At 34.2% G+C, this 16,414-nt stretch overlaps 1 protein-coding gene across 14 annotated transcripts in view; it reads left to right on the forward strand.

The window, feature by feature from the left end:
• The window catches only part of LOC136037189 (ATP-binding cassette sub-family C member 5-like), a gene marked incomplete at its 5' end in the record, with an annotated part of 142,045 nt that overhangs the window by 72,792 nt on the left and 52,839 nt on the right, over positions 1 to 16,414 (forward strand). For all 14 annotated transcript variants that reach the window (XM_065719749.1, XM_065719751.1, XM_065719753.1 and 11 more), the window contains 5 exon segments: positions 2,881 to 2,983; positions 6,925 to 7,121; positions 10,515 to 10,664; positions 13,681 to 13,807; positions 16,149 to 16,312. In XM_065719749.1, the coding sequence (XP_065575821.1) occupies positions 2,881 to 2,983; positions 6,925 to 7,121; positions 10,515 to 10,664; positions 13,681 to 13,807; positions 16,149 to 16,312 (741 nt within the window).

The raw sequence follows: 16,414 nt of genomic DNA on the forward strand, positions 1-16,414 counted from the left end.
AGTAGAAAAAAACTTTTCATATTTATTTTTTAATTTTTTTTTCAAATAATTCTAGAAAATCCTGCGCCCCCCTTCATTGAAATTCTCTTCCCCCATGAGAAGTTCCTTCATGGAAATATCCTCCAACGTACCCCCCCCCTCAACTCTCCACCCTAAACCAAAAATATTCCCCTGAAAACATCTGTACACATCCCAGTAACCATTACTATATGTAAACACAGGTCAAAGTTTGTAACTTGCAGCCCCTCCCACGGGGACTGCGGGGGAGTAAGTCGTCCCTAAGGACATTGTTATTAGGTTGTTTGACTATGGTGAATAAAATGGCTATCTCAGAATTTTGATCCGGTGACTTTCGGGAAAAAATGAGCGTGGGTGGGGCCTAGGTGCCCTCCAATTTTTTCGGTTACTTAATAAGGGGATTAGAACTTTTCATTTCCGTTAGAATGAGCCCTCTCGCGACATTTTAGGACCACTCAGTCGATACGATCACACCTGAGAAAAAAAGAAAAAAAAAACAACAAATAAACAAATAAACACGCATCCGTGATGTGTCTTCTGGCAAAAATGTGAAATTCTACATTTTTGTTGATAGGCGCTTGAAACTTCTACAATAAGGTTCTCTGATACGCTGAATCTGATGGTGTGATTTTCGTTAAGATTGTATGACTTTATATTTTCTAAAATGAGGCAAATTTTCTCAGGCTCGTAATATTTGATAGGTAAGACTAATCTTGATGTAAGTTATATATTTAAAATCAGCATTAAATTGCGATTCTTTTGATGTAACTATTGGTATCAATTTTTTTTTAGAGTTTCGGTTACTATTGAGCCGGGTCGCTCCTTACTAGAATTCTTTACCACGAACTGTTTGATAATACTAAAGGAGCTTTGAAGGTTATTAGTGATCTATTGGGAAAGAAAGAGGCTCAACCCAATTTGTTACTGATTCAAGGAGAAACTATTAATGATGAAACGATTATTACTAAAAGATTTGCTGAGTTTTTTTTTTCAAGTATAAGGGCTGATGAATTCTAATGATGATTTCTTGGACTAAAAATTTGTGGATGATAGACCAACTGGAAGTGAAATTGAATTTCAGCCGTGTACCGGACAAAATTTTGATGGTTGTGAAATCTAAAATTCAGCAGGGACAGATGGCATTAATCTTGTGACTTCTAAATCACTGATGTGTTATTTACTACCATGCCTCGTCCACATAATCTTTCCCTCCAAACCGGTGTATTCCCTGATATACTTAAAAGGGGTAAAGTCATCCCCCTTCACAATGGTGGTTCTCAGCTAGATATCGAAACTTATAGACTCATATCAATCCTACCCCTGTTTTCAAAATCATTTGAATTGTGCATGAAAGTATTTATGATTACCTTGCAAAAACAGGGATGTTAAGTGAAACCCATTTCGGCTTTGTGAAAGGTCACTTGACGTCGGATGCTGTGCATTTCCTCTGTGATACTGTAAATATATACTTTGGACGTGGTGAAATTCCTTTGACTATTTTAGTTGATTTCAGAAAAGCTTTTGATACAGTGGATTTCAAAATTTTACTCAAACGTCTACAGTCCCTTGGAGTTCGTGGTAACCAGCTGAAGTGGTTTGATAGTTTTTTGAGTGGTAGATCTTTTCAAGTTGTATTAAATGATATTTTTTCCTCTCCTTTTCAAGTGAAGTGTTGTGTACCCAAGGGGTCTGCTTTGGGACCACTTCTCTGCCTTGTGAAGGTTGATTCAGTGGGTTTCTACTTTCCTGAGTGTTTTATTACAACTTTTGCGGATGATACTGCTTTAATTGTGTCTAGTCGATCCATTGGTGATTTGTTGTTGAAAGTAAATAGTGTTTTAAAGTCTTTTTTCTTGTATTTACAAGTTTGAACCTTTTGTCTGTGAATGTTAAAAAACAACTAATTTTATGATATTTAGAATAGTTGGTAAGCAGCCAAGAATTGTTTGAGAGATATTTTTTAATGGCAGCGCTTTTTCACAGGTTCGAACGTTATTTGGGCTTCACTTTTGTTGCAGCTAAAGTTGCTAGAGGTCTGGGACTTTGGCGCCGATTGAAGCATGTTTTACCATTATCAGTTCTTCTATTACTGTACCATACTATTGATGCGCCTTATATTTCTTATGATTGTGTTCTTGGGTCTGGTAATTTTTTCGAAAATTTTAAAAGGGTGCATATTCTTCAAGATAAAACAGTTCGTCTTCTTGGTAATTATATAGAAAATGTGAACGATAACGCATCTTGCTTTAAGAATTACGAGTGCTTAATATTGGTCAGATTCGCGATTATCAAGCTGCTGTTTATGCTTATCGATGTTGGAATAATCTATGTCCTACAATTTTACTGATTTGTTTTCGTGTAAATCGTTCGCTCCATAGGTATGCGATTAAGGAGGCGGATAATTTTGTTGTTGAGTGCCAATACACCACACTTGCAGGTTTCGGAATTAGGTATATAGCTCCGGCTATTTGGACTGATATGCCAGCTGGCTTTCGGGAGACTGAACACATTGAGTCACTTAAAGTAAAGTTTAAGAAACATTTTGGTATTTAGTATATTGGTTTAGAATTAGAGGATTGCGGCCGTCCATCATCAGGCTTTTGGAGCCTTCCCTGGGTGGTTGTGCGATTTTGTGTGTATATAGTTTATCTTGTAATTGTTAGTAAATGAAATAAATTTGTCTGAAAATTTGCCTTGCCCAAAAATCATTGTGCTTTGCCATTGTCCTATCATTCCTTCAATGTCGCTTACTCTCTAACGAAAACCTACATTTCTTTTTTTTCGGAAAGATGCAATTCCTTCTGTTACCAGTAGTTGTTGGTCGAATTTCTTTACTAATTCAAATTTTAATTTCTAATTTAGATTAGCAAAAGCTGATGCAATTGAAGAAGCATTGTCACTTAGTAATGGAAGAATTTTACGAACTGAGACTTTTCTTAAACAAATAAATCTGGCGGTTCCGAAGGTAAGGTTTTCATTGATAAATAACTATAGTCTTTAAAATACCTTCTGCTGTCTTCTTGAAGGATTTTTTTTTTGTAATTTCTGATTCATACCTCGGTTTGCTTCATTTTTGGTTTGAGCCTTTGCCCGCTAGTAAAAGGATGCCCGCCTTGTGAGCTCTCATTCAAGCAAAGAGGGATAACTTCGACGAAACAGTCTAGAGATCATGGAATTGTATTTAATAGTATTCGTAGTAGTAGCATTTGGATGCTACTATTATAGATGCTATTATTATAAGTTGTCTGTTCTGTAGATGTTTCATTTCTCAATGCAGTTGGTATACATATGATGGGAACATTGAGAGTTTGACTTAGTAAACATCGCTTGAAATTCCGCTAGCTTGTAAATTCAGTCTAATCTAATATTTTATCCTCTAAAGGTGAAAAAAGTGAATTTTAGTTTTTTCTAATTGATTTTCCTGATCTAATAATTTTTACTGGTGGTTATCTTATCTTAGGGCTAAAAATCTTAATTATATTTGTAATCTGCTCCTGTTTTTTTTTTCTTTCTTTTTTTGTAAAGTAGTTAAGAAAAGATTGAGAACCGAACTGGAAAAAAGACCAGTTTTTTTTTTTTTTTAATTAACATCACTACAAACAAGAATCAAACGGTTCGTTCTAACGAACTGTAAGTAAAGAGCAACTCGGCTCAATTGTTACCAAAACTCAAGTAAGTACATCAAAAGAATCAGCTTATTATGCTGATTCCAAATATATAAGATTCATCAAGTTTAGCGTTACCCATCAAAAGTTACGAGACTGTGAAAACTTGCCTGATTTTTGAAACAGGGGGAAACACCCCTAAAAATTCAAAAAATTTTGATGAAAATCACATCATCAGATTCGGCGTACCAGATAATTCTACCGTAGAAGTTTCAAGCTCCTATATACAAAAACGTGGAATTTGTATTTTTTTTTGCCTGAAGAAAGATCGTGGATGCGTGTTTATTTGTTTTTTCCCCAAGTAGTGATCACTATTTTAGCAGAAGACGGATCATGCGTGTTTGTTTGTTGTTTTTATTTATTATTTTGCTGTTGTTTTTTTCCCAGGGGTGATCTTATTGAAGTAATGGCCCTAGAAGATCGGGAGAGGGCGCATTCGAACGGAAATAAAAAGTTCTAGTACCCTTTATAAGTGACAAAAAAGATTGGAGGGCAACTAGTCCTAGCTTCACTGTTTATATATAGCATTTTTTATTGGTAAGTATACAGACATTTTTCGGGGGAGGGAGGTTTTGTGCTTAGGTGGGTTTTCGTTGGGAGAATCTTCCTTGGGGAGGGATGTTTCTGAGGGGGTGGGGGAATTTTCTATCGAAACTGGGGGGCTTAAGACATAATTCCTATATAAGATTCTTTTTAATTGTCTTGAATTCTCTTTGTCAATTCAGTTTTGCATGTGTAGATTTTCCGTATGAAATATCCGGGGGAAATTTTCCACGTGTTTTGATTTCTTGAAAAAAATATCCACGGAAGGGGGCATTTCCGGAGTGATCGAGAAACCTATTTGAGATTAAAGTCTTTCTCAAATGAAAGTATGCTAAAGACAGTTTTTCAGGTTAAATCATTCGCAAGAAACTTTACTGGGAGGAGAATTTTCAGCGAGGATGGAACAGTCTAGAGGGAACTGGACGGGGGGATGTACTTTAAATTTGATGAAATTTTCGCGGAGGTGTTTCCCGTGAGGGGGGTGGTATGTTTCATTGAGGGTGAGCCAGATTTATCTGCTTAATTTGAAAAACGAAATGAAATTAAATAAAAAAAAACAAGTTTTTTTGACTGAAAGTAAGTAGCAACATTAAAACTAAAAAAGAACAGAAATTATTTTGTATATGAAGGGTTGCCCCCTACTCAACACCTTGATCTTTACGCTAAAGTTTGACTTTTTGTCCAAATTTTCTAAGGACAGCTACTAAAACACAGATACTGTTTAATTAGAATAAGAAACTTTTTTAAAGTGCTAACAGCTTTATCGTAAAGAACAAGGTATTTAGGAGGGGGCAACCCTTCAAATACGGAGTAATTGCTGTTCGTTTTGACTTTTAATGGTGCTCCTTACTTTCATAAAAACAAAAACTTGTTTTTATGGCACTTGGTATTAACCAAGTGACATATAGTAATCGCAAATTCTGTCGGTCTGTCGGTTCCGGTTTTGCTACTTTAGGCACTTCCAGGTAAGCTGGGACGATGAAATTTGGCAGGCGTATCAGTTTTCCCGATTGGACCATCTTGGGGGAGTGGAGGGCCCGTTAATTCAGAAAAAAAAGAAAAAATGAAGTATTTTTAACTTACGAACGGTTGATCAGATCTTAACGAAATTTGATGTTTGGAAGGATATCGTGTCTCAGAGCTGTTATTTTAAACCCCCACCGGATCTGGTGATATCGGGGGGTTGGGGGTTGGGAGGGGGAAACTGAAAATATAGAAAAACACTTAGAATGGAGGGATCGGGATGAAACTTGGTGGGAAAAATAAGCACAAGTCCTAGATACATGGTTGACATAACCAGAACGGGTACGCTCTCTTTGGGGTAGTTGGGGGGGGGGGGGGTTAATTCTGAAATTTTTTACAAAATTAGGTATTTTTAACTTACGAACGGGTGATCGGATCTCAATGAAATTTGATATTTCAAAGGATATCGTGAAATACCGTAATTTGGAAAAATGAGGCATTTGTAACTTACGAAAGGGTGACCAGATCTTAATGAAATTTGATATTTAGAAGGATCTTGTGCTTTAAAGCTCTAATTTTAAATTCCGACCAGATCCTGTGAAATTGAGGGGAGTTGAAGGGGGAAGCCGGAATTCTTGGAAAACATGAAAATTGGGGTATTTTATCTTACGAATAGGTGATCGGATCTTAAAGAAATTTGATATTTAGAAGGAATTCATGTCTTAGAGCTCTTATTTCAAATCCCAACCAGATCTTTTGACATTGGGAGGAGTTGGAGGGAGAAATCTTGGAAAACACTTGGGGTGGAGGGATCGGGATGAAGCTTGGTGGATAGATAAGCTTACCCGTTAAAATAGCAGTATCCGCAACCAAAAAAAAGAAAAAAAAAGAAAATCATACTTATTTTAATATTCGTGAAAAGTCTTAAAAATATCTGATGAATACTTCCATGAGTATTCATGATTTTTGCTCGTTGAGGGAAGCAGACTCAGGCTCTTTGGAAGAGGTCTTTTTAGGTACTATTTAATTGAAAAGTATGTATTTTGTTTTCATTTTTCACGGGTCGGGGAGATTTGGGCTGGGGTTCGATATGATTTTCCTGGATACAACCCTTACCTGCAACTATACACTTATCGATCAAATACCTATACCGTATCAAATCATATATATAAAATGAAACGCTTTATAGTCTTAAATTCAAAGTTAATTAAAATACAGAATACAATAGAACCATATAATAAAAAAAGCCGCTGCAGGACCCGAAAATTTAAAACGTTTCCATCAGGGCCTTATCCGGGATTCTTTTTTTGGGGGGGGGGGATAAAAAAATATTTCTGAGTAGCTTTACAAAAAAAATTAAAAAACGCATCGATAATTTCTTAATTATTTTTGTTACTCTTTTTTATTAGTCCTACAAACATTTTTGGGGGGGGTGGGGGGAGGGTGGTTTAAACCCCCTAACCTTCCCCTGGACACGGCCTTGGTTTCCATAACAATTCAATCAAGTAAAAGAACAAGAACAAAAATAGACCCACAAAATATAAGTGGTGCATAAAAACATAATGTAACTAACGCTTAGATACAGTCATAATATAGCCCATAAGTTCGGAAGCTTTGTCATAAGTTATCATAATGGTTTACTTCGCATAAGTTTCAGTAGGAACTGTACACTTAATCTGTGCTTTGAGTCTTATCTGCGTTTTATGTTTAGCCGTATTTATTATTTTCCTTCCAGGGTGCTTTAGTTGGCATATGTGGCCCAGTTGGCTCTGGGAAATCATCCCTTTTGTCAGCAATTCTGGGTCAACTTAAGTTGGATTCAGGGGAAGTTGGAGTTCGGGGATCTATTGCTTATGTTCCCCAACAAGCATGGATAATGAACGCTACTTTAAAGGAGAATATAATATTTGGTGAAAAATTCGATCCCTTGACGTGAGTACACGTATCTTATGAATAATATACTAAAGGCTGACCTATGACCACATGTAACAACACTCTCTTCAATTCATTTTCGGACGTAAGTTTTAAACACTTTAACAAGTTATTCTCATAAATAAAATGAATCAAAATTTCAGTTCGGGTAAGTTAATAAAGAAGTTTAAAGGCAAACTTTTATTTTAATTTTTAATCAAACAAATAAATTTTCAAATGGTTATAAATACATTTATTTAGACAGTAAAAAAAAAAAAGAAAAGAAAAAACAGGTACAAAAGTCCAAATATTTCGATCACACATACAGCGATAGTCATCAGTAGAATTACTAGAATAATATAATTAAAACTAGCATATTTATGCAATTTATGCAATATCTATGTAATTCTTATCTAAATCCTTTGTAAAAACTGAAGACACCTAGTTTTGCTGAAGACACCTAGTTTTATGCAGGCGAAATATCTGTCGTCTAGTTTGTCTTTTTCTTTCCTTCTGTTGGCCATATACCCGTTGCTTTGTTGTTCATTTTGAGATTTTTTATTTCACTATTTTGCCATGGCTGGCCGGTTCAGCTTTGGATTTCTAAAACTTTTAAAACTTTTTAAACCCAAATTCTTTCTCAGTATTTGAATTAATTTTCCCTATGAACTGCTTGAACACCAAATTGCTTAGATGCGAAATATTCCACAAACTCTTCTATTGCAATCAACTGTATTAGCGAGTATCTTTCTTTTTTTTAGTTTCTACACATTTCGTATTTCAAATTGTGTATTCCCTTTATAGTACCTTATTCACTTTTTTGCAGCTGTATTACATTTATATTTGTAAGCAGTTTTGCTTGGAATTTTCTCTATTTTTCTAGCGAAAATTTTGTTTTAAAGATTTAAAAAGTGTAATTACTTTTAAAATCAGTTCAATTTGAAGATTTCAATATAAAATATGCAGCAAAAATGAGAGCGTTTTGTAGGCTAGCACCGGTAAGAATGATAACTTGGTCGACTAGTTAAAGACCCCCTAAATAATTAAGCTATTTTAGTGACCTTGTAACATAAAAGATTGGATATTATTTTTCGGAAGAAGAAAACGAAGTGCTTTAATGATTTATCTTCAGCCAAGCTGTTATAGCACTCCTAAAATTATCACCTATTAATCAGATCTTTCCTACCCTTGCCTCTTATGTGTACATTGTTTTAGTTTTTCTTTTATTATTATATGTTTTTATTTTTTTTTTTTGGTGCGGGATAGTCAAGTAAGGGTACACCCTCATATGAGTACATATTTGAATGGATATCAATGAAAGAATGTGTTACTTCCCCTTTTCGATTATTCTTTTACTAAAGAATTTTTTTGTTTATGTTTCTGACAAATCTTTAGAATTTATTTCTAAAACAATTTTGGTTTTTAGTTTTAATCACGAACCTTTTTGATATCGGCTGAACATCTAAACAAAGTGAGAATCATCCTAAGATGCTAATGCTTCCTGTCTGACGAATCCATTTGACATTATTTGCATCGAACATCAGACCAGTCATAGAAATTGCATGTCATCCTTTTGCTGAGGCTCCAACTAGCCACATTGCTCCTCTTCAATGTGTCCAAGAGTAGTTCGTGTAGCAACTTTTAGCAGTTCTGCCGCCAAACCCTTGCAGTCGATCTAGGTAGGATTGATTCGACCTGGTGTCTATGTTGGTATTTTATCAATATATGCATTGCTCTTCATCAGAAGAGTTATAAAAGCTCATTCCGGACGGAGCACAGCCTCTGCGATCAACTTACCAAAGCACAGCTCTTCAGGACTACCTTATGCTGAGTCACCGTGCCAGGAGAACTTTGAAACGAGTTTAGCTCGACGATCCGTCACCACTTGGAATGGCCTCTCAGCAGAGGTGCTATCAGAATAATTTCTCTTGAGACCATCAAGAGGAGGTGTAACACATACTCCAAAACAAAAAGTGAGGTAATTTCAGTGCTAGTGCCGTACTATCACTTGTGATGGAGTCATAAAGATCGTAATAAAAAAGCTATGGTTCTAACACCTCCATTTTCTTATGGTCTTGACTGGTCAGTACGTATCCAGCAACCAAATTCCCCCCACCCTATACTAAAAGCTTTACCGTGGGATGTCTATCTGAAAATGTTTTCAAAAAGTTTTTTTTTGTCAAAAAAAACTGTAAAACTTTCTGCAGTCGAATTCATTTTAAAGTGTCATTTCTTTTATTGTTAATACACAAACGAGAAACAAAATGACCGTCTTCAGAATGTCTCGTTGTCACAGTGAAGACACACTGAATGGTGTGACGTTCAAAGGCAGTAGTGTGATGCTACCCTAATCCTTTCCACCTTCTAGTCGAAACCATCAACATTTTGACTTAGTTTGTTTATTTATTATTTTGAACTCCAAATTTAAGTAACGCAAAGTAGTATGTTCTTTAACTATTCTTCTAGATTGCTCACAATTAAATGTACGATTGCCAGTACTAGAAGAAAACTGTTAGTAATATCTTTACGAACGATAGTGTTTTAGTGAACCAAGATAAAATTACTGCTAACAATTTCTAATAAAATCTTTTAAGAATACGAAAGGTCGCTGGAGAACATTAAACATTGCCCTTTCCTCAATACATCGCTCTTTACACTAATTTTTATTTAGTACTATCAAAAATTCTGATTAGCTGTGTTTTTGTTTGAGCAGTCTTTCTTAAAGAAATGTGACAAAAAGTCAAACTTTAGCGTAAAGAAGAAGGTATTGAGGAGTGGACAGCAGTAGTATCCCCATATGCATTTTAAAAACATACATAGGTGCTACTCTTTTCTTCTTCGCCTTTAATCACGAAGAAGTTTAACAGTGATTCCCTCAAGACTTAGGTGTTATTGATTATGCCCTCCTGAGTGTTACATAATGCTTTAGGGAGTGTTTTCTGTTAATATGAGTGTTTGTTCGTAATTGTAAAATTACTGCTGACAATTTCTATTGAAATCTTATAAGAATGCAAAAGGTCGCTGGAGAACATTGTCGACGGATTCACATTTTTGAGAATAAAAAAAGTAAGTTTTTTCATTAAGTGGTTAATTTTTGTGCGTCGATTCAGCCCTCAAAAGTTGCAGCTAACCAAATAACCCTAAATTTTTCATTGTCATGACAATTATAAGTACCTAAGAAGTCGATAAATGAGCAGAAATTATTAAACTAGTAGATTTTAACCGAAAAATAAATAAAATCTTCAAAATGCATAGTTTTAAATTATATTCAAGTTTCAGTGTATAATTTTTATCCCTTTGAAGGCCAACAACTTTCTATGTATTAGTGTTGACATTTCAAATATTCATGAATATTTCTTGATATGTCAGCAATTCACAAAATGTATTTGTGAGTATAGTTATTTTTTCTTACAGTTATTACCGGGTGATGCAATGCAGTGGATTATTTCATGATGTAGAAATATTACCGGCAAGAGAGAATACCGAAATTGGTGAGAGAGGGGTAAACCTTTCAGGTGGTCAAAAACAGAGAGTAGCCTTGGCTCGAGCGGTTTATGCCAATAGGTAAAACTTTTTTCTTTTGCAAATCTAGGGTTTGCTATGTGCTACTAAAAAAAAAATAAGAAGGATGAAAGCTGTATAAATTATGTTTCTTCTTTCTTTTTATTTTTTGGTAAAATTTGAACACGTATTAAGATTTCTCAAAAAAATAAGAACGATTAAAGCTGTATTAATATGTTTTTTTCTTTCTTTCTAGTGTTTGGTGAACTTTGAACATGCATTAAGATTTTTCAAAAAATAAGAATGATGAAAGTTGTATAAAATATGTTTTTTTCTTTCTTTTTAGTTTTTGGTAAAATTTGAGCATGTATTAAGATTTCTCAAAAAATAAGAATGATGAAAGCTGTATAAAATAATTTTTTCTTTCTTTTTAGTGTTTGGTGAAATTTGAACATGTATTAAGATATCTCAAAAAAATAAGAACGATGAAAGCTGTATAAAATATGCTTTTTTTTCTTTTTAGTGCTTGAAAAAATTTGAATATGTATTGACATTTCTAAAAAAAAAATAAGAACGATGAAGGCTGTATAAAATATGTTTTTTTCTTTCTTTTTAGTGTTTGGTAAAATTAGAACATGTATTGACATTTCTCAAAAAATAAGAACGATGAAACCTGTATAAAAAATATTTTTTCTTTCTTTTTAGTGTTTGGAAAATTTGAATATGTATTAAGACTTCTCAAAAAAAAAAGAACGATGAAAGCTGTACAAAATACGCTTTTTTCTTTCTTTTTGGTGTTTGGTAAAATTTGAACATGTATTGAGATTTCTCAAAAAAATAAGAATACTATGCTATCTCAATAGATAATGGTAGATGATGAGTTACAATTATATTATTTTGTTTGTTTAGGCAAACATGAGTAAATGTTCAGTAATTAATGAAACAAGGGACAATAATAAATTCTATCATATTTCAACAAGAAAGCTCTAGAGCTAGTCTACATAGTAACTATCTTTAGATACCACTTCATATTTTACAGGAATAATTAACTTTTCTGGGAATTATTTAGTAGGCGAAGAAGAAAACCAACAACAAGAATAACGAGAAAAATACACGTTTCTCAAAAGACAGAAAAAAGGGGAACTGGAGATACAGATGATAATCACCAAATCACTTACAAAATATTAGAATAGCCCGCTATTGTAAGCTGATAGAATCATCTTCTTTAAACTCTATTCAAGTTGTTATAGTCCGCTGCGGTTGGTGATTTTGGCCGGCCATTTGATTTTAGTGTTTGGAGCTGACCCAGAGGACTGGTCTCACTCGTGCCTCCAAAAATATAATAGTTATGTCATTGCTAGAGAAATTGGAGCTTATTATTTGCTGCTTTTTTAGTCACGATATTAGACAGTCAGCCTCGCGGCAAGAAAATCAAATTTGTGAGCAATACAGATACACTTTTTTTACGCTAGTGAAGAAACCACAATGAGCCACGACATTGGTTTCGAATTTTGTAGGAATTGACGTCTTGATGTTGTAGTAATATTGAGAAAGTCGCGCTTAGTCTTCTTCCAATGCCAAGTTTTTGTCAGAAAGGCTGGCATGTAGTCCGTGTGCAGATTGGGGCCTTGCAATGATTTTCAGTCTGCAATATTGGAGACACATAGAGTAATAATGACTCTTGTATTCCTCCCTCGCTTCTCCGCCAACTTTTTTGCTGAAAAGTGCACTACAACTTATTTGAAATTTAATCACTGTATTGTTTGCAATGTGTCTTGTTAGTGGCATAAAGTGGCCTGGGCAACTTTTATTCCCCATTTGTTTCATCTCTCTGCTATTTTTTTTAAGGAGGGCAAATATGCTTCACCTTGTTCGAAGTGGAATGATATAACGTGCTTCAACCAATGTTATTTACTGCATAAACTGGGTGCCTAGCTCATCTGACATACTCTTTTCCCTCCCTCCACCAATTTTCAAACAGAAAGGTTGGCGTGTTTCACCTTCGTTGAACCAAAATAATGCCACGATTTCGAATCTGTACGATTGAAGGACTAAAGTGGGATGTTGCCACCTCCAACCATGTTGTCCACCCCAAGGCCAACTTGTTAATAGAAAGGTAGGTTTTTGACACTTAAAAAAGGAATTTTAGTAGCGCATTCGCCTTCAGGGGGGTGGGAGTCGGATACTTTTACTTAATGCTTATTTTACTTTTGTGGTCAACATTTGAACATAAGAGAAATTTGTTTTCGTCTCTATCATAGATTGTGTTTTATACATTTATCTTTGGCACGTTTCTTAAATCTTAGAGCAGGTTCATCTTTAGAGGCGAGGGGTCACACACTTATGGGGATTTACTGTACCTTCTTTTTCGTCTATGATATTTTTTCACGGTAAGAAAGTTTTTCGTCATGCAAGTGGCTGTGCAACGATTTTAAATAATGATGCAACGCAATTACGTAGTTTGGAAATTCTTAATGACGTTTGTTGTGGTAATCTCTGTGGTGGATATGAACCAAATTGTTGTGACCATCAAATACATCGGGGAAAAATAAATAGGGGTTATCTATTGATGTAAATCATCCTGGGTGATAAGACACAGGGAATAAAGTTGGCTCTAAGGAGAAACAGCGTGTTTTTATACCATCTTTAAGGAACGTGTCATCATTGCTGGAGGAAAAGAATCTTCGTGTGGTATTCTTTATGATGGTTATATAACTGTTCTCTTGTTTATTTCTTGTTTCATTAATTCCAATTGAACTTTTACTTTAACTATTTTACTAATTGCTCCTTTTCAATATTCTTAATCTTTTCTTCCCGTAAAATTACTGTTCAGATGAAAGTGATGCAAATTACTGTTTTCAACAAAATGTTAAATGAAAAATATTTGTCCCTTTGCAGTTTCTTTAAAAACCCGTTTTTCAAATTTTGGCTAATAAAATTTGGCAAATTTCACTCTTTTTTAGGTTTCAGCTGCTGCTGGGACCATGAACAAAAAGTTGTTTGCTGACAAATACTGTAAATTGTTTTCTGTTAGTAAACGTTTGGTAAATCTTTTATTCATAATGATTTGGCATTTTAGGGATATTTACCTTCTGGATGATATATTTAGTGCTTTGGATGCACATGTCAGTAAACAAGTTTTTGAAGAATGTATAAAGTTAGAGCTGAGAGAAAAAACTATACTCTTAGTTACACATCATTTGACGGTAAGCGAATTTGGCTATTTCAAGAAAATGTTTTCAAAATCTAGGGTGTTTTTGACTAATGACCAGGTTACATTATAGTCACATTTTTAAAATCATAGTCACGCAGGACTAGAGTGTCAATTATGCAATAGAAACTAGCACTGCCTATTTAGGTTTGTAGTTTGATGAGTTGAATGTTTTTCAACTTCCAATAATAAGACTTATGAATGACCAATCACAGTACGAATTTAGGGCATGTTTGACTTTTAAATTAGACAAAATGGAAGCCTGGAAGGTCAATTTTCCTATCTGTAGACTGGAGCTGGAAAAAGATGTTAAGACATGGTTTTATTAAGTAATCCTAGTTGGGAACAAATTAATGTGTTTGCAACATTTAAATCAATATTTCCCAATTTCAATTTTAAGATTCTGTTGCATAAGCATGACGTTATTTTCTGGGGGGAATATGCCTAAAACCTCCAATTTGTATGTTTAGCAGGAGATAGCATAGGCGACTGTGAGATATTTTAGCTGTAAAATCGCTTGGGCCTATAAAGTCACTTGGGCTCTACATGGTGTATATGTATAATCCCGTATATTCAGTGTGCTGTCTGCTTTACTCCGGTGGTATATAGACTTTGCTTAGTTTTATTTTATTAGGATGCCTCCAGAGAAACAAAACATCTAATTTTGCTTTGTAAATTTACCACATTGAGTGTAGTCATAGCAGACGTAAGTTAACAATGGTTGTATATGTGACCTTATGTACTAGTCACTTTAATTACTTGTTTTCAAAATTGTTGTCATGGTGAACAAAACACAATCAAACAAAGCATCAACCCTTGATAATTATTGGAATCACTAGTGATAATATTTCTTAAGAGCAACATTGATTGACCTTTTGCAGAACCAACAAGACTTGACCTTTTGCAGAAATTTTCTGAACAAGAGTATTTTTGGATCTTTTTTTTTTAGAAATTGTGCTTAATTAAATACACTTTTTGTTTGGTGCTTTTCGGGTAATAGCAAGCGAAAGAAAAAGGAAAATTGTTAATCGGATTTGAAGACCAATAAGAGTTATTCCCATGGCAGGGTTAAACAAGTCCATTGAAAACAATATGTTAAAGCTCTACCAAAAAAAGAATACCCTTTGTGGAAAATTTCATATTCCTTTTGCACATTATTTATTAGTGCAAGAAATGCCATGGTCTTCTCAAAACCGGCATCTACAGTTTTTCGTCGCCAAAGGGACTAGGAAACAGAAGGAGATTTTAATTTTATTTTTATAAGACGTCTCTTTTACAAATTAAAGACAATCAATATCAAAAGCGGAATAATGGTACAGAATTGAATAAAAAATAAAAAGAAGCTTATATCTGTTAACGCAACATGTAGTATTTACAGTAATATTTAAAATAAGGTACTTGTATACTTCACCATTTAGGAATGTGTTTACCATTCAGATAAGTTGAAATTTTACTGGGTTTACCTTTGTTTCGCAAAATATCTTCTATGTTTTCCTGATGATTGGTAGTCATTATATTCTAAGAAAGAAGAACATTGCTGGACCAATTAATTGTGTAGTAAAATAATTATCTGTTTACAATCTCTGGTTGTTGAAACTAAGCCGTCCTTATGCTCCACTACTAACCATGTAGTTCCAAAATTTTATTTCAATTTTTTCCACATCTTCCTTTGAAGTGCTTGAATTTCACTAGTATTTTGTGTTTTTCATAGCGTCTATTGCTGCGAGTTATGTATTTTTTCGAAGACCACACCTCTTTAGGACGGAAAAATAAAAATTCAGTTAGGGAGGTATGTTTATCACTGATGTATGTAGTCGAAATATCCAGTATTTTTTGCATCTATTTTTCACTGTCTAATAAAAGGTTTATCCCTATTTGAACTTTTATTTGTTTGCTGTGAGTTACATATATTTTCTTTTTCTCTTCTTTTATTATACTTTCTTCTTTGTAGGATGGATTCGACTCATAGTGATAGTAGTAGATAGTTATTTTATCATAGTTATTGCACTTGTGTTTCAGGCAAACCAAAAGTAAAGCAAACAGAAGATAGAAATGACGATGAAACAAAACTATCTATAGAAACTCGAAAAAAAATTAAAAAAAAAACAATAAAAAAATAATAATAAAAAAGATAAAAAATTAAAACATAAAAATGTTATTTTCTTCGACACTGACTAGGGCTTCCAGTCGCGTAAGTTCCTTATACTCTATTAATAGGAACCGAAGCACTGCTAAATCTCACCGCAGAATTATCATATACTTAGATTTATCGCATACCCCTTAATGTTTATTCTTCATCTCAGACAGACTATTCCATTGGCGTTATTATTTTCTAGTTTCTGTCTCAATGTCATAAAATTCTGGTGATGAAAGACGGTGAAGTTTTAGATTATGGAACGCATGAAGAATTAATGCAAAAATGTGACTATTACAGAAGTTTGCAAGAATTGACAGTTCAGGGAGATGAAGAAAACCATGACGACTGTATAGTTGAGCATGTGTGAGTAATTCTTGCTTATACCGTTTTATCCCAATCGGATGACTCAACAGAATAGCAATGGTGTTAGTAACTTCTTGTTAGTTATGAACTTTTAGACCTTGA

The sequence above is a fragment of the Artemia franciscana genome, chromosome 16 (assembly GCF_032884065.1).
Source record: "Artemia franciscana chromosome 16, ASM3288406v1, whole genome shotgun sequence".
Classification (NCBI taxonomy): domain Eukaryota; kingdom Metazoa; phylum Arthropoda; class Branchiopoda; order Anostraca; family Artemiidae; genus Artemia; species Artemia franciscana.